Source organism: Falco naumanni, chromosome 5 (assembly GCF_017639655.2).
Source record: "Falco naumanni isolate bFalNau1 chromosome 5, bFalNau1.pat, whole genome shotgun sequence".
In the NCBI taxonomy this organism is placed as follows: Eukaryota; Metazoa; Chordata; class Aves; order Falconiformes; family Falconidae; genus Falco; species Falco naumanni.
In genome coordinates this window covers 72,344,485-72,363,286 of record NC_054058.1, presented here as the reverse complement: position 1 = coordinate 72,363,286, position 18,802 = coordinate 72,344,485, and the positions used below count along the sequence as shown (strand labels likewise).

Sequence of the window (18,802 nt, the reverse complement as noted above, 5' to 3'; positions counted from 1 at the left end):
AGGCTATGTCCTTCCTTTTTCCCCTCCCAGTGTGAGGATATATGATTCTGGGCTCTACCCTGTTCTTGAACCTCTTGTTCACAGCCAGCTCTCTGAATGGGAGCACATGGTGTTCCCTCAGGGCATTCAGTGCTCAAGGCATTAATAACTGACAGGGAAAAAAATAAATCACTCCATTCTCTGGCCTGGAGCTGCTTCAAACAGCAGAAAATCAGGGCTTGACAGACTCACAGCTCCAAACCACGTACCTGAGGTTGGAGGCACCTCTGGAGGTTTCTGGACTAACCCCTACTCAAGCAGGGTCAGCTGGAGCAGGTTGGCTAGGGTATTGTCCAGCTGAGTTTTGAGTATCTCCAAGGATGGAGACTACAGCTTTCCTGGGCAACCTGTATCAGTATTCATCCACCCTTGCAGTAAAAAAGTCTGTACACTTAGGTATTTTACTGGGGAAGTTGTCTGAGCCTAAGTCAAGCCTGTCTTGGCTGATGGGTGGTGTTAAAACAGCAGCTCCCTTCCAGCAAGCGGGAACAGTAAGACTGAGATGGAAGGGAGCATAGCATGTGATCTGAAATGAGCCTGCATCATCAGTCCGTTTCCCTTGTTGCAAGCAGTTACATCATATGGTCATCTTCACATCTGGGATGGGGTTTACCACACCTGGCCTTTGTAGAACTGGAAACGCAGGAGCTGTTCATTTTCTCAAGCCTGGGCGAGCAGAGTGAGGTCAGCTGGGCTGTGGCAAAAGCCATTCTGCTTGGGGATGACTCTGGAAGAAAGTGGATCAGCTAACTTGTTCCAAAGGACAGACTTTTCCTGTCAGAGCTTCTCCCCTGGGGACTGCGCTGAAATTGTTCCCGGCTCATTTTGGTCCTTGTGTACTTGACTGCTCGTCTTCCCTGGCTGGTGCTGTTAGGAGGCCCAGTAACATTTGCATTGCACGTTTAGCTGCCTGATTTCATTGCTCAGTTGCTTGAATTATTTGCCTTCGGTATTTTTTGAGGAACAGATGAGCACCAAGAGCACTACTGTCCTGTTGTTCCTCTGGGCCTTGGGTCGTTTCCCCCTTAGCTGGGATACAAAACCAGAAATGTCCCTGGGTATCCCCTGAAGGTCTCTTGAGTGTGGCAGCTGTGGGAGCAGGGTCTGCTTTGCAGCAGAGAGTGCCACACACCTCTGACCTGCTTGAGGGGAGCCAAAGCAGCCCCACTTTCAGGCTCAGCTCATGGCAGGACATGCTGCGTTTGACTGTTGAGCAGGGTTTGCCTCTCCTGTCGCTGTTCCCTGTCCCTGCCAGGAGAAGGTCAACAGGTGGAAACCCTGCCTTTGCTCTTTGGGTGAACGGACAGGTTTCACTGGCTGAGTCTGAAGTGCAGCCTGTTACTTCCCCAGCATAAGACTTGGGTTGTTGTGGCTCCCTCCCTTCCCTGATTAGAGGTCTGTGCAGCCCGAGACTTGGACCCGTTGGTCCTCTGGTCAGCACGATGCTGGACTACGAGAATCCCTCTTGCTTAGGGTGAGGCCAAGCCATACACACGTTACCCCAGGAGCCTTCACCACTGTTTGTGAATGTGCAGGAGTGTGAGCTTGCTCTTCATTCGGTTAATCTGTAGCCTGCCTGGCCCCTTCTCTCCAAAGGAGCAGTATTTTTGTTTTCTCTTTTCCTTACTGACATGGGGAGATGGTTTGAGTTAAACAAAAAACAACACCCAGAGGATGCCTTGAAGACAAATTCCTCAAATTCCTTATTCATCTGTGTATTATAGCTTCTGTTGAATGCTGCCCTGTGCCTGTGCCCCCTAACTCCCTCTGTACTGGAGCTGGTGTTGCTTCCAGAATAGAATAGAATATTTTGGTTGGAAGGGACCTGCAATGATCATTTAGTCTCACTGCCCTGTTCATGGCTGACCAAAAGTTAAAGCATGTTGTTACGGGCAGTGTCCAAATGCTGGGCAGACTGCAAGCAGAGCAGGGCCCAGACAGGTGTCTTGGGAAGCCCTGTGTGGAGAGGTCAGTCTCCTTCCCATCCCTTACTTGGGGTTTCTGGGAGACCCGACGCAAATCTGCAGAGACTGGGTGTGCTTGGGGGTGCTGGGGAAGTCCAGCTGTTTGCAGGCACCTCTGCCTGCGGAGCTTTTTGAAACACCTCTGTACTGCTCCTTCTGAGCTCTAGCCCAGGGACGCATCTGGGGACAGCTCTGGTGGGGTCAGTGCTGGAATGGGGAGGTGTTGCTGGCTGGAAGCAAGCTGAGCACGTGCTAATATCCTGTCCCTGCTGATGAGGACTCACTGTGAGAGGTCTGAGGGGGAAGACCTCAAGCACTACACCTGAGAATTGACTGTCACAGGGTGTGTTTCTGTCTGGAAGCAAGTACCGGGAACCCCTCCATGCAATGGTGCTCCAAACTAGAGGGCCTCCCCAGCTGCACCTGTATGCATCTGCTTCCCACCCCGATGCTCAGCTGTGCTGTGCTTTCCTCTCCAGAACAGCCTGGGTTTGATCTATACCATCTATGTGGACGGACTGAGTGTGTCCTTGGAGAATGTCATCGGGAACCTCCTGACATGTACCATCCCCATCACTGGCGGAGCTCAGGTGGGTCACCTGCCCCTTCCCTCTTACCTATCTGTGCTTCTGCCTCCTGAGCAGCTCTGACAGAAGCAGGGATGTTTTGCTCAGCTGTATTCTGGCTTTGCTGTGCTGGGGTGAGCTGAGCAAGGTTGATTTGACTCGTGGGCAGAGTCTGGCTTGGTGCACTGGCAACTGAGGAGCTGCTGCAGTACACTGCTACTGACAAGTGCTTGGCTAGCACAGGCAGTGCCTTCCCAAGTGCTTAAAAGTAGAAACAACAAACCTCTGTGATTTGGAGCCACTCAGCAACTACATCAGCTGAGAGGATCTTGCTGCTTTGCTTAGCTGCAGCTTGCCATGACTAGGCAGCTTGATCTGGGCTCCTTGCTCTCTCCAGGAGGGAGTACTGGGTGGCTCGACTGCCAGCTGGCTTACGTAGTCACTGATCGATCTGTGCAAACAATCGCCATGGCCTCTGGTCATTCCTGCTTCAGGGAGGTCTTGTGCCTCCGCTCAGCCCTGCCTGATTGCCTGGAGAGCTGCTCCAGAGCCAAGTGGTCACGGGCCATCTGTGAGAGCAGGGACGAGTCAGCTGTAGGGAGACGGGCCAAGTAAGGCTAACGTTTGCCAGATGAGCAGCTTGGAGCTCTCCAAACCGCTGGCTTCTGCCTGTGTATGGCCAGCATCTCTGATGGACAGGCCTTGAGGAGCAACAGCCTCGCTTGTGCCCAGAACTCAGTTTCTCCTCCTGTTTTTTCCTCTCTGAGCCATGTGTTCCTCTAGCAGTCCTCCTCCTGCTCTAGGAAGGCCAGCTGGGCTCACTCGCTCGTGTGAGCAGCGGATGGGTAGGGAAGTGCTAACTGGAGCTGACTTGGAGCTGACAGAAGTGGAGAGAGCCCAGCTGGACCCTCTGGCAGGAAGCATTCAGAGAGAGCAGCGTAATGCCCTGGAGCTCTTCTGCCATGCTAATGCCTGGAACGTAACTGTGGATGTGCACTTGTCTCCTGCAGTGGCTTCACTTCCAGCTGAGCTCCACTTCCCCCAGCAAGAAATGCCATCTAATTCTCTCACCCAGGCTGCACTCAAGTGGAGGAGCCTTTGCAAGGCTGGGGCAGCACTGCAGGTTGCTGGTGCTTAGAGACAGCTTTCTTCCACCGCTGCAGCCCGTGACCATGAGGGGAGGCTGCTGTCATGAACCTGTGTGTCTGTGCAGGCTTCTTGGGCTGGTGCTTTCTGCTGGGCAGGAGCGGTGCCCCTTGGGCTCCCGCCATAGGTTCGGTGCTTCCTTTAATAATCCAGAGCAATGCGGGTCCTGGTATTTGCAGGAGGGGGATGGATGCCAGTCATATCTGAGTCCTCCAGAGAAGAAAGCAGGGTGCTGCCCACACCCAGGGGGCTGTGACTTGTGCCAAGCATCCTGGGTTTGCTCTGGCTGAGGGCGAGAGCCATAGCATTCCTGCGCGATCTGCCCAGATCTGGTTCCTCCCCAGCAGGACGTGTAAGCAGCATTACGGGAGAGGAGAGACTGTTCAGACAGGGTGGCTTTTCGAGCCACTGTGGCTCGCTGAACAGTGCTTTTTGGCACAATTATTTATCACTTCCCGGTTCTTGCAGGATCAATTCATGCTGTGGGAACAAGTAGTGTGCTACGGGAAGGACAGTCTGTTGGTGGCACTTCCCTTCCCGTGCTTTACCTGTTCTCCTGCTGTGTCCAGACACCCTTTTCCAGTGTGGTAGCTCTTGCTTTTGCTTTGTGCGTGTGTGCATCTCTCCTCTCCGAGATTATTGGTCCCTGCTTGTTGTTGGCCTCTGCCTGTGTTCGTCTTCCCTGTTGTCTTGCTGTCTTTGTGTGTTTCTAACTGACTGTGCTATCTCTGTCTGTCTCTATCTCAGCTTGACGCGGACGACGAAGCAGCGGTACGCACACCTTTTCTTTCATTGGGTCTCTCTCCTCGTTAGCGACCTCTCTTTTATTCTTCTGGAGGGTGGCACAGGCTGCCACTGGTGCAGCGGTGGACGCTCGGGCACTGTTAGTCTCAGAGCACCCTCAGCTATGCGTGTGTCTGCGTTGTGTCACGCTGATGGGCAGCGGGGAGCGTGTGCCTGGGCGCCGGGGAAGGGAGATGCGTTCCTGCCCCGCAGCAGGCTGGCTGTGCACTGTTTGCCTCTCCATGAGCACGCTCCCCTGGGGGTTGTGAAAACATGGTGACCTGCTCTGGAAGGTCTGGAAGACCAGGTCAGGGGTGCTTGTTCTGCTCTGCCAGAAGGGCGGTTCAGAAGCAGATATCTGGGCTGTTGTGGTGGCGTGAGCTCTTGCGGCTGCAGGGGGCTGAGCAAGGAGGTGGGTTGCATGGCGAAACCTGCTATTGCAGGGGAGTGTTTTCCCTAGAGAGGTGTAGAAAGAGGAGAAGAGGGCCAGTGATCTGGTCCTGCCCCAGTCCTTGCGGCCTGGAGAGAGGGTGGGGATGTGTTGTGTTCCCTGTGCCACTGGGAATGAGCTTAGGTCTGGGAAAAAAATGGTATTGGAGAAGAAGCAATGAGACTGTGCCTAGTCTGTCTGTCCCCAGCCCTTCTACCAGGAGCCATCAGGCCTGCTCACACTGCCTGGGCACTCCCTGTCTGACAGGAGAGGCTGCGGAGCTGGTGCTGCTCCTTTGCCTGGCAGCGCTGGCTGGGCATGGCACAGGTGAACAGTTCCGCTCTGGTTGCGTGGTCCTGGAGAGCTCTCGTGTGCTACATTCCAGTGCAGGTCTCGTGGCCAGCCACTGAGGAGTTGTTCATGCCAGCTGTTTTGGCAGGTCTCATCCCTCCCCTTAGCCTGTGGCCCCAGTCAGGCACACGGCGTGTGTTTGTTGCAGGGTCTTCCTCCCTCTTCCTGCAGCAGCCTTGCTCCAGCTGTGCTGCCATGAGGCAGTGTGCCGTGGTAGGACACGCTGCCCCACTGGCTGCGAGGGTTGTGCCGAGGGCACGGCGGCCTTGGCCCTGTGCACGGCAGGTATTCAGGCTGCTGCCGGCTTGGAGAGGCGGCATGCAGCTGGCTTGAACTTCACACTTGTGGTCACCTCTTGCTTGGGTGGATGCCCAGTGACTGAGTCTGTTTTCTCTTGCAGAGGACGATCTCGCTGGGAGCAGGGGACAGGCAGGTGATCCAGACACCCATCAATGATTCGCTTCCTGTCAGCAGCTGCAGCGTGGCCCTGCTCTTCCGCCAGCTTGGTGAGACTTCTCCCCATGCCTCCTTCTCATCACATCCAGTGCCAAAGCCAGCTGGCTGAGTCCTGGGCTGGAGTTCCCTGCACGTCACTTCCCACCGTGCTCCTGAGCCTGGCTTGCCAGCTCAGGGCTCTCTTCCAGCTGCAGCCACCTCAGACTGAGCCCTCCCTGGCCCCGCTTTGCCTTCCCTTTCCCAGGAGGGCAGGAGTCTGGCAGCTCGGCTGCGGACATGTGGCCAGATCTCATGAGAAACAGCCTGGGTAGCAGGAGGGAGTGCCCAGAGGTGTGCTGCTGGTAGCCCTGCGCCTCTGGTTAAAGGACACTGGCAGCTCCAGGGAGCTGCTGAGCATCTCTCAGAAGAGGGGCTTCCTTGGGGGAGTGTGTACCTGGGCGGCCCCAAAGTGGCTCTTCAGGAGGGTGTTGAGCTCCTCTGTTGGGCAGAACGTGGAGATGGGGGGTGGGGATTGGTAGTCTCTGGTGGGGTATGAGAGGGGAACCCTCGTTTCTGAGTGCTCTTGTCTCCCTTTCTTCCCAGGCATCACCAATGTGCTGTATCTCTTCTGTGCAGCGCTTACTGAACACAAGATCCTATTTCTCTCCAGCAGTTACCAGAGGCTGACCGATGCCTGCCGGGCTCTCCTTGCACTTATGTTCCCCCTCAAGTACAGGTGAGGGAACCCACAGCTCCTGAAGCCCCTTGGTGCTCCAACAGCACCCCAGAGCCAGCTGGGGCACAGCTGCCTGCCAAGCCCGTGCTGGCTGTCCTGACTCCCCTTCGCTTCACACCCTTGCTGCCTCCTAGTTTCATAGCTGGTATAACTGCGTTTTGGGCACCCTTGGCAAAGCGTCAGCTAGGTGAATGCCCACAGATCCTGGCTGTGCTAAAAGCCACTTTCCTGAAGCCTTTGGCATGCACAGCCATGTAATTCCAGAGTGCGTCCACAGCAGCGAAAGGGTGTGAACTTCCCACCCTTGCCTCCCTCCTCTCTAGGGCAAGACTGGAGCTCTAGCACTGGAAGCACGGAGTGAGGCATTATCAGCAGTGTCTGTAGCTCCAGGAGCAGCTAGCATGCACTGTTCTGAGCTGTGGCAGCTCTTGACAGAGGGAAGCAAACCTGTCAGGCTGTGGGACATGGTCCAGCAGTGCGTGATCACCCCATGGTGCATGTGGGAGAGGCCAGAGGTGCTTGTCTCTCCAGAATCCATCCCCTTTCCCTTCTCTCAGCTGTGTTGCAGCAGAGCACAGAGCCCCAGTGCATCGCTTCTGCTGGCAGCCCTCCATTCCAGCCCCAGGTGCAAAGTCTTGCTGAATGGAGGGGCTGAACACTGGGAGGCTTCCAGAAAGCTGTGGTGCAAATTCTGCCCTCCCTAGAAAGGACATGTGCATACAGGGCTGTTGTTAAGATGCCGGTGGTGGTGGCCAAGCTGCCACGGTGATTCCTGTGGGATGGCTGGCACCCCCCTTGCCCCAACCCTGGGGAACGAGTGATGCTGTTGACCCATGGGGCCTTGCCAGGGAAGGGGACACTGGCTCACTGACTGGGCACCACTGGGGCTGTTTGCACATCACCCAGGTAGGACAGCCAAGATAGACAGGCCACTGTTGCTGCCAGTGCCTGTTGCACTGTTTCCACACTGGCCTGCCGTACCCTGAGGCTGCAGAAAGGCTATTTGTATTTCAAAGAAAGCTTTCTTTTGGAGTTCAGTTGCTCTGCTGGAAACCTCTCCCTCGCTTAGACTTAGATTATAAGACCAGGGCCAGAGCATCTTAGAATCACAGAATGGTTTGGGTTAGAAGCGACCTTAAAGACCATCTAGTTCCAACCCCCTGCCAGGGGCAGGGACACCTTCCACTCGACCAGGTTGCTCCAAGCCCCGTCCAGCCTGGCCTGGAACACTTCCAGGGATGGGGCAGCCACAGCTTCTCTGGGCAGCCTGTGCCAGTGCCTCACCACCCTCACAGTAAAACATTTCTCCCTGATATCTAATCAAAATCTGCCCTCTTTTGTTTTGAAACCGTTCCCCCTTGTCCTATTGCTACAGGCCCTACTAAAAAATCTGCCAGTGTTGAGGATGATGCTTGGGTAGAGAGCAGGGCTCAACTGGCTACAGCGATGCTCTTTTTTGGTTGCAGTTTCACGTACGTGCCCATCTTGCCTGCACAACTCCTTGAGGTACTGAGCACGCCGACACCCTTCATTATCGGAGTCCACTCCATCTTCCAGTCGGAGACGCAGGAGCTGGTGAGACTTGTGTACCCTGTCCCTTGTGCCAGGAGCAGAAGCAGTTCAAGGAAGCAGCAGAGGTTGTGTGCCAACAGTCTCAGATAGCAGCAAATGTTGTTCTGAGGGTGCCTGGGTCAGCAGGCTGAGCGCGCCAGCTTGCACAGGCTCTGCTTGTTTGGGCTGGCCAGCCCGGGCTGCAGTCCAGGCGTGCCGCACAAGCCGGGCAGGGCTGGCTGGGCCCTGCATCATGGGGCTCTGGGCTGCAGAGCCTGCACACAAACAGCTGGGGTTAACTGAGGGTTGGATTTGGAAAGTCAGCTGGCAGCGCTGGTCCAGGAGGCTGTGTTGGCACTTCAGACTTCAGTTTAGAAACTGAATTAAAGCAAAGCGTAATGAGTCTGATCTAAACTGAAGCAAGCTTTCGTGCAGCCTTTTGAACGAACTGCGGCGCGCCACTTTGGTTAAGCAGGATCGCCTCTGTGTTGGGCCAGGGTCAGTATTTTCACAGCTCACCCAGGCTGATAAGGTACCGAGGGGTCTGGTGTCACAGAGATGTGGCATGTACCTGCTGAGCAGACCTTCATCCCTCTCCTGCCAGGTTGTCCTCCCCCTGCCACCTTCGTTGCAGGAAGCAATGGGTTCCCTGTATAGCTTGTGTGTTGGCAAATGCAAGGGTTTGGCGATGATAGATAAGAGAAGATAACCACTGAGGGCTAGTAGACTGCTCACAGAAGATGGGAGAGGAGACAGACACCATTCCCAAACCCTCCTCTCCTGAACTGGGCTTACTCCCTCGCTAGCTCTCCATCACCCAGCAGGAGGTGGTGGGGAGGGTGTCTCAGAAAGCCTGGCCTTCTCTCATGCCTGTCCTGCCTCTTCCAGCTGGATGTTGTTATCGCAGACCTGGACGGTGGGACAGTCAATGTCCCAGAATGTGTACATATCTCCCTGCTCCCTGAACCACTGCTCCAGCAGACCCGGGAAGCCCTCTCTATGGTAAGTGCTGCAGCCTTTCCCCCATCCACGGGGTGTGAGCACCTCGGGAATGACACGTTTCCAGGGGTTGCTGGGAATGGAGCAGCAGGGACTCCTCTGAGAGCAGAGGTCCATACCCTGGGAGTCCTGCTGGCTGTGTCACAGGAGACCTTTCCTGATCCTGGTGGTCTTCGGTGCATGGTAGTGCTGGAGTCGGGGGTTCTTCTGCCAAAGGTTTCTGGGAATCGGGCAGCTGGCTCCCAGCCTGTGGGCAGGAAGCAGCTGCCGCCCTGAAGCTTTTCTGGCTGCTCATGTCTTCCCAGAGACTGCTGGCCATGTGAGAGTGGGCCCAGGACAGCCGTGCCAAACAAATGCTGCATGCCTCAGCTTCTGCTCCTCGCCTGTGGCTGGGGGGAGATGGGGGGGTGGCTCTATTGCAGCCTCTCTGTGCTGAGCCCCCAGCCCTCCTGCGGCATACGTCTCCCCAGCAGAGCTGGAGTGGCTCCCCCTTCCCCACTGCCCTCAGCCCACCGAGCTGTGCCCAGGTCTGGGCTCTGGGCAGCGGGGCTTCACAAGGAAAGAGTCAGGCCTTGAGGCTTTCCTTGCACAGCAGAGGGTTTTTTGATACCTGGTGGTTCCAGCCACGTAGGTTTGTTTTCAAGCCCCTTGGACTTTTTCTGTGGGTGCTGTTGGGTCTCTGGGGAATGATGCTTTGCTTTTTCCAGCTGTGAAGGTAGAGACCCCTCCCCCAGGCCTGTGCCTGAGTGTGCTTTGTGCCTTGTCTGTGCAGGTCTTGGACCCAGAGCTGGAGGTGGCAGATCTTGCATTCCCCCCTTCAACGATTTCTGCCTCTTCTCTCAAAATGCAGGTGAGCGGAGCAGGGAGGAAGGGGGACCCCTCCTGCGAGGCTGCTGTCCTTCCTGGGACACCCTGTTTCTTGGGCGTGGAGCAGACAGGCACAATTTCAAGCCCATCTCCATCTTGATGTTGCTGAGGTTAGGAGGCAAAGCGCAGTACAGCCAGGTCACCGAGGCCACAGCTCTGAGCCATGGCTTGGAAGCCAGCAGTGCCGTTTCGGTAGCTGGCCCATGGACAGGGGCTACCGGGTTTACTGCTGCGCTGGAGAAGGGACTGGAGACAGACACCAAATGTTCGGGCACTTCAGCAAAGCCTGGGGCTGTGAGAGCTCCTTTTTCCTCTTGTGTGCAGCATCGGGGGTGCTGTGCAGGGGTGACAGAACAGCAAATCCAACCTTTTTCTCTGGAATCTCTGCTGAGTTTCCTGCCCTGCTCAGCAGAACCTGACCCTGACACGTCGTTTGATCCCCTTGCCTCTTTGCTGGGTGTAAACTCCTGCCCCCATGAGCTGGCTTGTCTGCACCCTCTGCCTGACCACACTGACTATGCTGTCCTTCCCTCTTCACAGGATAAGGAGATCCGTGCTGTCTTCCTCCGCTTGTTTGCACAGCTGCTTCAAGGCTATCGCTGGTGCCTGCACATAATCCGCATCCATCCTGAGCCAGTCATCCGATTCCATAAGGTGAGGTGCTGGCACGGGCACACGTGTGCAGGCACCTCTGGCATGCCGGGTCCACCAGCCTGGCCTCAGTCTGAGGATGGGAAGCAGCTCCCAGAGGGAAAAGAGCCACTTCTGGGAGTTGTGTGGTGGGGAAGGGAGGAAGCTTTTGGGACCTGGCCAGCAAGGGAATGCAGGGAGCTTGTTTCTGCAGTGACTTGGCTCCATCTGCTCTACGGCCTCCTGTCCACACGGCAGAATTGTTTTTTCATTCTGTCCTATGGAATAACTTTTTGAGGTGGGCTGGGCAGAGGTTGGGGAGAGCTGATCTGTGGAGAGGTGTGCACTAATACAGCTGTATCTTGAAGACAGTCCTGTGTTTCCAGCAAGTGACCTGTCCTACACCAATCCTGGGTCCACCTGCATCCCGTGTTTGTCCTTGACCATCCCCAGGTCTCATGGGTCAAGACAGTGCTTCCCTGTTTATGCCTGTGGGTGGTCAGATGCAGTGCAGCTGGTGTCCCCTGTGCCTGGTGTCAAGCAACCTTTGAGGCTCATGGAAGCTGTCCTTCACATCCTGGCCTGGAGCTAGGGATTTTCTTAAGATCTGGGAAGAGGACGAAGGCAGGGCCTGCCTCCCCTGGTGCTTTTGGGGTGTTAGCTGTACCAGAAAGGCTGGGAGGGCAGGGAGAGCAGGGAAAAGTTTGAAGTGTTTGGGTACCCATGGAGGAGACCTAACGCAGGAGAAGGCAACAGACTGTGGGAGCAAGAGTAGAGGGACTCAAGTGTTGCAGCTTGCCGTGGCCACATCACACAACCTGCAAACATCTGTGCCCTCCCTGCTGCATGGTCAAGGTCACTGAGGACAAGCAGGCAGGAGCCTTCCTGTTGCCTGTGCCTGCCTGCTCTGCCCAGCCTGTTGTAAGGCCAAGGGGGCAACACCTTGTACCTACAAAAGTGTGCCAGGAGAGCGCATGCAAGCACGCACGCACTGTGCACGGCCTGGACTCGTGTATCACCAGTGCTGCTCTGCGCTGTAAAATGCCTTGTCTCTGAGTCAGCAGTGTGTTCATAGGAGTTTTGAGCTATATTTTTATGCTCAATAAAGATTCCCAACAGGTGCCTGACAAAGATTCACTAGTGCCATAAAATCATAAACATGCAGTAAATGTGAGAAAATGTCCTTTCATAAAACTGCTTTACAATGAATAAAGTATAATGAACTTCCATTTCATAAAAATCACTCTGTGTAGCAACAGTATGCGGTACAGAATAACCTGAGTTTCACTTATTTAGCTGCTTTGGTCACAGCAACATCTGTGCTTCTCTCACAGTGGGTTTAGGGCCATGGCACTCAGCAGTCCATGTTCTGGTGCAGTGCCTGTGACTCCAGTACCAAGCTCTGCACCTCTCGGCTCCTTCCCCTGGAAAGAGGCTGCTCCAGCTCCTCTGCAGAGGGGTGAGGAGGGCGAGTGTAGGTGGCATAGTGGTCCAGAGGTCCGTAGTGTCGTCAGGGCTGCGGAAGAGCAGTCCCTGCGTAGCATCCTCATCCTGTCCCACTCAGTGAGTCAGTGTGCAGCGAGCGGGCAAGGGTGTTTGGAGGACCAAAAGCTGTTCCCCACCAGCTGCTTCTGAAGGCAAGTGATGTGCCATAGCTGGTGGTTCTGGGTGGGGTCAGTTCCCATGCTCATCTGCTGAGGGGCAAGTCCTAAGGGCTTTCTGCAGACACGGGAAACCTGGTGCTTTGGGCTCCTGGGGATGGTGAGAGGTGCCTTCAGAGCCATGGTCAGGAGAGAGGTGAGGTGAACAAGCGTTGCTCAGGGTGAGGTCCTTAACACAGCTCCCAAAGGACCCTGTGGCCGCTGTGGCCCTGCTTCCCCTGGGGTGCACACGAGGGCTGATGCTGTGCCTTTCACTTGCCATCAACTGTGTCCTGCTGCAAATGCTCCTCTCGCTTGCAGGCCAGAGGCACAGGTTTCTGTGCAAACTCTGTCCCTGTGCTGACGTTGGGCAGGGAAGGAGATGGCATGGTCCCGCTGCCACCCAGGCACCCGCTCTTTGCAGCGGTAACAGCATCACCCACACTGCCATGTCAGCTGGAGTGACTTATGCCTGGGCAGCGCTGCTGACGAGTGTGTGCTCTCCCCTCTTCCAGGCAGCCTTCCTTGGGCAGAGGGGGCTGACGGAGGATGACTTCCTCACCAAGGTGCTGGAGGGCATGGCGTTTGCTGGCTTTGTGACTGAGCGGGGGGCCCCGTACCGCTCGATTGACCTGTTCGATGAGGTAAGCAGCAGTGTGGGAGCAGTACCCCCTGCCTGACCATCCCGTGCATCCTTGCTCCGCTCAGCTCTCCCTTCCCCTGGAGGGAATGAGCCAGGAATCTGCAGTAACACTCTGGCTGCGGCGTTGCGCTGTGGGTTGGAGCCAGGGGATGGGAAGGGTGGCCAGATCCTGTCCAGCAGGCAGCTGCTCCTCTCACCCATCTCTTCCCCCAGCTTGTGGCTTACGAAGTGAAGCGCATGCGTGCAGAAGAGGGGAACAAGCAGAAAATACTGCGGCACATCAAGGAGTTGGCGGAGAAACTTTACAAAAATGTGAGTCTTGGAGACCCAAGGGATGGGGCAGGGAGAGCTTGGGTTGGAGCCCTGGTTGGTCTGTCCTCCCTCCGTAAGCTTTTGCTGGGACTGATCCTTGTGGTGTGTGATCCTGTCCTACCCTGTGCTGTCACATGTGGCAGGGCACCTGCTGATGTGCGCAGAAATGTCTGGCCTGGTGTGAGCTGCTCCCAGGAGTGGGATTCCTCGGTTTCAGGTGGCCGGGGCATCATGCACTCCATGCCTTTGCTCCAGAGCAGCAACTGTGCTCGTCTGATCCAGGGCAGGCCAGTGAAGGTCCTCTGAAAGCAGAGCAGTGCCTGTGGGGCTCTTGGCCATCTCAGGATGGAGCTCCTGCATGGTGCTTTGCTCGTGGCTGTGGTCAGGGCCAAAGCGAGCTGTTCTTGCAGCTTCTGGGAGCAGAGCATGCCAGCACTGCTGCCCAGACATCCTGCCCTTAGGGCTGTAGGTTTTTGGGGGTTGTAGATACCAGCTGGGAGGCCATTTGGCCTCAGAGCAGACGAGGTTGCTGAAGGCTGCCTTGCTGTAGCTCCTGGCCTGGGAGAGGACACATGATACAGACGTACGCCTGAAAAGAAACTGTCTTTGCTGTGCCAGGAGAACCCGTACCCCGCGGTGACCATGCACAAGGTGCAGAAGCCCACAGAAGGCTGTCATCTGCGTCTCCACCAGAAGCCTTTTCCCCATTTGGATGAGGGGACAGTGCAGTGGATCATCGACCAGGCCACTGCCAAGCTGCAGACAGCTCCTCCTGCTGTGAAGGCAGAGAAGAAATGCATGGTGCCATCGGGACCCCCCATTGGTACGTGTGTGCAGAGGGCCTTTCCCTGTGGTGAGAAACCCTGCTCAGGAGGAGCTTTACCATGGTGTTGCTGGCTCCTCTTCATACTACGGCATGTCTGAGGGTCCCACATGAGCAAAATGTGCCTTGGAGAAGCAGCAGCATTGTCCTTGTCGGCTTCTGCCCCTTGGGCTGCTTAGAGCTCCTTGGAGTCTTACCAGCCAGTGTGAGAGGATGGATGAAGGCCCCGTAGTATTCTTCCAGCATGAGCTCTTGGAGCCTAGACCCTTGCCCTTGTGGAGCAGGGGAGGGGGCACCCGTCTCTCCCCTCCCAGGGGTGAAAGTCCTGCCCTGATGGAATTAACAGGCAGTTCTCTCCCCAGCTGCCATCATGGAGCGCAACGGCAACGCCCTGGCCAACAGTGCCCGTCGCCTGGAGGTGGTCAGGAACTGCATCTCCTACGTCTTTGAAAACAAAATGTTAGAAGCCAAAAAGGTGAGGGGGGCCCTGAAGGTGGTTGAGGGGGTAGAGCCGGGGGGTTGCTCTGCTGCTCCTCCCTGGCAGGCTGGAGTGGACATTCCCTGCCTGTGTCCCGATCTCTGCTGCCCAGCTCTGTTGCCATATGTTCTCCACTCAGCACTGCTCCTCCTGGTTGTGTTCCTGGGCTTTTGGCTGATCACTCCACTGCACCAGCTTAGCACTATTTCTGTGTCTCCCGGTACCCCAAGGGTCTGTCCCGCGGAGATAATGGGGCTGAGGTCCTGAGCAGGAACCTCCCAGGGCTGTGCTCCAGCTGGCCAGATGCGGAATTTTGCTCTGGTTCGCCTCCACATCCGAGTGCGGATGACTGTCTGTAAACACCCTGGTGTCAGCCAGCACAACCAGGACATGAAGCCTGTCCTGCACCTCCTCATTGTGTGCTGACCTTGAACTCACTGCCTGACCAGAGCTCCGCTGGGCCCTGTCTTTCTGCTACATGACTTCTTTTTTCCTCTGCAGCTATTCCCTGCTGTGCTGCGTGCCATGAAGGGCCGAGCAGCCAGGCACTGCCTGACCCAGGAGCTGAACCTGCACGTGCAGCAGAACCGGGCGGTGCTGGATCACCAGCAGTTTGATTTCATAATCCGCATGATGAACTGCTGTTTGCAGGTAGGAGAGAGCTGGGGAGAGCGCATCGCTTCAGAAGGAGCTCGTCTCCCCATGTGGGAGACAGCACCGCGCAGGAATTGGAGTGGATCTAGGGGGTCTTGCAGCGAATCCCCTTTTAACATCTCTGCTCTTCCCCAGGACTGCACTGCCATGGACGAGCATGGGATTGCAGCCGCTCTCTTGCCGCTGGTCACCGCTTTCTGCCGAGTGAGTACCTGCAGTATCCTGACCCCCTGTGCGGCCCTTGCAGACTCGGAAGGCCTTGGAGGCCACAGGCTGAAGGACAGGGAGCCTGCGCTGCAGCCAGCCTGAGGGCGTATTGTCCCCTCGCTGCTTCTCAGAGTACAACGTCCTGCCCAGTAGCTTTCAACCGCTTGCGAGGCTGGCCAGGCTGGCTGCACCAGTCTCTGGACCCAGGGCTCCAAAGATAGCTGGAACACCTGCGGGAAGGGTGCTCAGAAATTGGGGCTGCTCTGAAGTGCCAGCCTGATCTGTTGGTCGAGCTGGGCTGAGATAAGATTCTACCTCCTGTAAAGCATCCTTAGCGTGAGGCCCTGCGGGGCTCTGGGTGGGTGCTGGGCAAGTCTGAGGAGAGTTTGCAGGGGATGCTTGGAGGAGCTGTGATGCAGATGTCCCTCCTGCAGGCCCAAGGGTATGTTGCCACTCCCAGCAACAGGCTAGAGCAAGGATTGCCTGGAGAGGAGACCTTGGCACAGAGGCCGTGTTTATATGAAACTCTTTTCCACCTTTTGCTTCCTCAGAAACTGAGCCCGGGCATCACGCAGTTTGCCTACAGCTGTGTGCAGGAGCATGTGGTGTGGACCAACATCCAGTTCTGGGAGGCCATGTTCTACTGCGATGTGCAGAACCACATCCGAGCCTTGTACCTGGACAACAACGAGGAGAACCACACAGATGAGGTGAGGAAGTGGCCACAGTGCCATTGTCCCTGCAGAACTGCTGCAGCTCTCCCCAGAGGTCCACGGGCTGATAAGGATGCTGAACCAGCCTGAGGGACTACATCCTGGTTCTGGGAGATTCCTGTGGGAAGAGTGGGGTGAAGGCTGGCAGGTCCCCTGTCTGTGCAGACGGCTGACATCTGCTTCCAACTCCTTCAGGAGAGCACAGAGGGGCCACAGGAAGCCAAGTCTGCCCTGGAGATAGCGTCGGAGCAGCTGAGGCTCTGGCCCACCATGAGCCGAGAGAAACAGCAGGAGCTCATCCAGAAGGAGGAGAGCACAGTTTTCAGCCAGGCCATCCACTACGCCAACCGCATGAGCTACCTGCTGCTGCCTCTTGACACTAGCAAGAACCGCCTGCTCCGCAGCTCTGGGCTGGGGGACGTGGAGAGTGTCAGCAACAGCTTCGTCACCAACAGGTGAGCAGGGCTGGAAGGCTTGGTAGGGCTGTGCTGCAGGGGCACCAGAGCAACCAGAGCTGGGGGTGGGAGCTTCTCGGTGCGGTGCCTGGGGCATCTGGATCATTCAGCTGCCATCGGGGTTTGATGCAGGTTGCAGTGCCCCAGGGGTGTTTTGTATTAGGAGTGGAAACTCCTCTGGGCTCTGCTTGGTGTGAGTTACAGCAGTGGAGAGATGTTCTGGGTTAACTCTTCCCTCCTCCTGTACGGCAGCATTGCTGGCAGTGTGGCTGAGAGCTATGACACAGAAAGTGGATTTGAGGATGCAGAGAGTTCTGATGTGGCCAACTACGTGGTGCGATTCATCAACCGCTTTGTGGACAAAGTCTGCACAGAGAGTGGAGTCACCAACGACCACCTCAAGGGGCTGCATGTCATGATCCCTGGTAATACACGTTGCGGCAGTGCTGGGAATGGGCAGCTGTGTCACCTTGCTGGGGACCCTTCCGTATCAACAGGGGGGGGTCTGCTCAAGAGACGGTTCTGCAAGAAGCGGTGGGAAGGCACACGCAGTGCTGCAGGGCAGGTTGGCAGCCTGCCTGGGTGGTGTGTAGGGCAGGACTTCGCTCACAGTCTTTTACCTTTGTGTTTGTCCACAGATATTGTACAGATGCACATAGAGACACTGGATGCCGTGCACAGGGAGAGCAAGAGGCTTCCTCCCATCCAGAAGGTATAGACCTGGCCTGCCGCAACCGGGGAGAGGTTCTGGTGCTGTGTGTGGCTATCATGTCCCCTTCCGCTGGTCTGAACTTCCTATTGTACATCCCTGTAGCCAAAGCTGCTGCGTCCCAACCTGTTGGTGGGTGAGGAGTGTGTGATGGAAGGGCTCCGCGTGTACCTCATGCCTGATGGACGGGAAGAAGCTGCTGGAGGGAATATTGGTGGTCCACCTCTTCTCCCTGCAGAAGGAGCCATCTTCCTCACCACTTACCGCATCATCTTCAAAGGCACTCCCACGGACCCTCTGGGTAAGGGTCTTACCTGCACCACATCCTCTGTCTTCAGGGGCTGATGATGCCTGGGGAGGAGGTGGCTGGTAGCTCTCCTGGAGCAGTGGCTGCAGCTCACCTTGCTGCAGGAGCTGCCGATAAGGGCCTCAGGTGGTTGCTTTGGGCAAGTGACCAGCCAGCACTAGGTCTTATTTGGGTCTGCCGCAACCACCGCAAGCTTGATGGTTGCACCCAGTACCACAAAGGAGGTGGTTGCTCTTGCTGTCCACCTTTGGCAGACGATAAATTACTCATGCCCATCCTAGGCATCATCTGCAAGTCGCCATGGACTGGCTGCAGTGTGCCTGGCTGCTTTATCCTGCGGGGCTCTCTGTGGTGATGGCCACTGAGGAGACTGAGGCCACAGCGTGGCCTGGCTTTGTGCTGGAGCGAGGCAGTGGGATGCGGCTAACCTGTTCCCGTGCTTGTGCCCAGTGGGGGAGCAGGTGGTGATCCGATCCTTCCCCATCGCCTCACTGACCAAAGAGAAGAAGATCAATATCCAGGCCCAGGTGGATCAGTTCATCCAGGAGGGCTTGCAGCTGCGCTCGTGCACATTCCAGGTGAGACCGCGTGGGGCTGTGCGCTGCTCCTTTGCATTGCACTGTCTCAGCTGAGGAGCACGCTGCTGGGGAGACCCAGCTGGTATGTGACCACGGCTGGCACCATCCCTTGGGACAAGGCACTGCCCAGGCTGAGGTGGTTTGGGGGGATTAAAGACAACCCCTTGCGGGTGACAGGGCACCTGAGGGGCGGAACCAGAGCCCCCTTTGCAGAGCAAGGAGTAGGCTGTGTTCCATAGCATGGTTTGGGTTGGAAGGGTCTTTAAAGGCCATCTAGTTCCACACCCCTGCCATGGGCAGGGACACCTTCCACTAGACCAGGTTGCTCCCAGCCCCGTCCAACCTGGCCTTGAACACTTCCAGGGATGGAGCAGCCACAGCTTCTCTGGGCAGCCTGTGCCAGCGCCTCACCACCCTCAGAGTAAAGAATTTCTTCCTTAGATCTAATCTAAACCTGCCTTCTTTCAGCTTAAAGCCATTCCCCCTTGTCCTATCACTGCAGGCCCTGATAAAGAGTCCCTCCCCATCTTTCCTGTAGGCCCCTTTAAGTATTGAAAGGCTGAGGTCTCCCCGAGACTTCTGTTCTCCAGGCTGAACAACCCCAGCTCTCTCAGTCTGTCCTCATAGGGGAGGTGCTCCAGTTGCAGTCCTGTTGTATGCAGGATCAACTTCTTGCTCATTAGCTCAGGGCTCCTTTCCAGCTGCTCCAGTTGCTGCTGGAACCCTGAGAAAAGCGCGAGACGTCCCCACGCAGCACCCTGGGAGGTGGTACTGCAAAACCTTGTA

The 18,802-nt window shown here is 56.3% G+C and overlaps 1 protein-coding gene across 11 annotated transcripts in view; it reads left to right on the top strand.

The window, feature by feature from the left end:
- The window catches only part of SBF1 (SET binding factor 1), an 87,536-nt gene that overhangs the window by 55,262 nt on the left and 13,472 nt on the right, over window positions 1–18,802 (top strand). For 7 of the 11 annotated variants that reach the window (XM_040595175.1, XM_040595171.1, XM_040595174.1 and 4 more), the window contains exons 5-24: window positions 2,483–2,593; window positions 4,463–4,486; window positions 5,680–5,785; window positions 6,318–6,450; window positions 7,917–8,025; window positions 8,890–9,003; window positions 9,773–9,850; window positions 10,408–10,521; window positions 12,653–12,781; window positions 12,994–13,092; window positions 13,711–13,915; window positions 14,278–14,390; window positions 14,895–15,044; window positions 15,183–15,251; window positions 15,806–15,964; window positions 16,163–16,422; window positions 16,675–16,847; window positions 17,061–17,134; window positions 17,237–17,432; window positions 17,889–18,016. In XM_040595175.1, the coding sequence (XP_040451109.1) occupies window positions 2,483–2,593; window positions 4,463–4,486; window positions 5,680–5,785; window positions 6,318–6,450; window positions 7,917–8,025; window positions 8,890–9,003; window positions 9,773–9,850; window positions 10,408–10,521; window positions 12,653–12,781; window positions 12,994–13,092; window positions 13,711–13,915; window positions 14,278–14,390; window positions 14,895–15,044; window positions 15,183–15,251; window positions 15,806–15,964; window positions 16,163–16,422; window positions 16,675–16,847; window positions 17,061–17,134; window positions 17,237–17,432; window positions 17,889–18,016 (2,544 nt within the window). The remainder of the gene's footprint in view (window positions 1–2,482; window positions 2,594–4,462; window positions 4,487–5,679; window positions 5,786–6,317; window positions 6,451–7,916; window positions 8,026–8,889; window positions 9,004–9,772; window positions 9,851–10,407; window positions 10,522–12,652; window positions 12,782–12,993; window positions 13,093–13,710; window positions 13,916–14,277; window positions 14,391–14,894; window positions 15,045–15,182; window positions 15,252–15,805; window positions 15,965–16,162; window positions 16,423–16,674; window positions 16,848–17,060; window positions 17,135–17,236; window positions 17,433–17,888; window positions 18,017–18,802) is intronic. The other 4 variants (XM_040595176.1, XM_040595177.1, XM_040595173.1 and 1 more) reach the window with 1 other exon arrangement.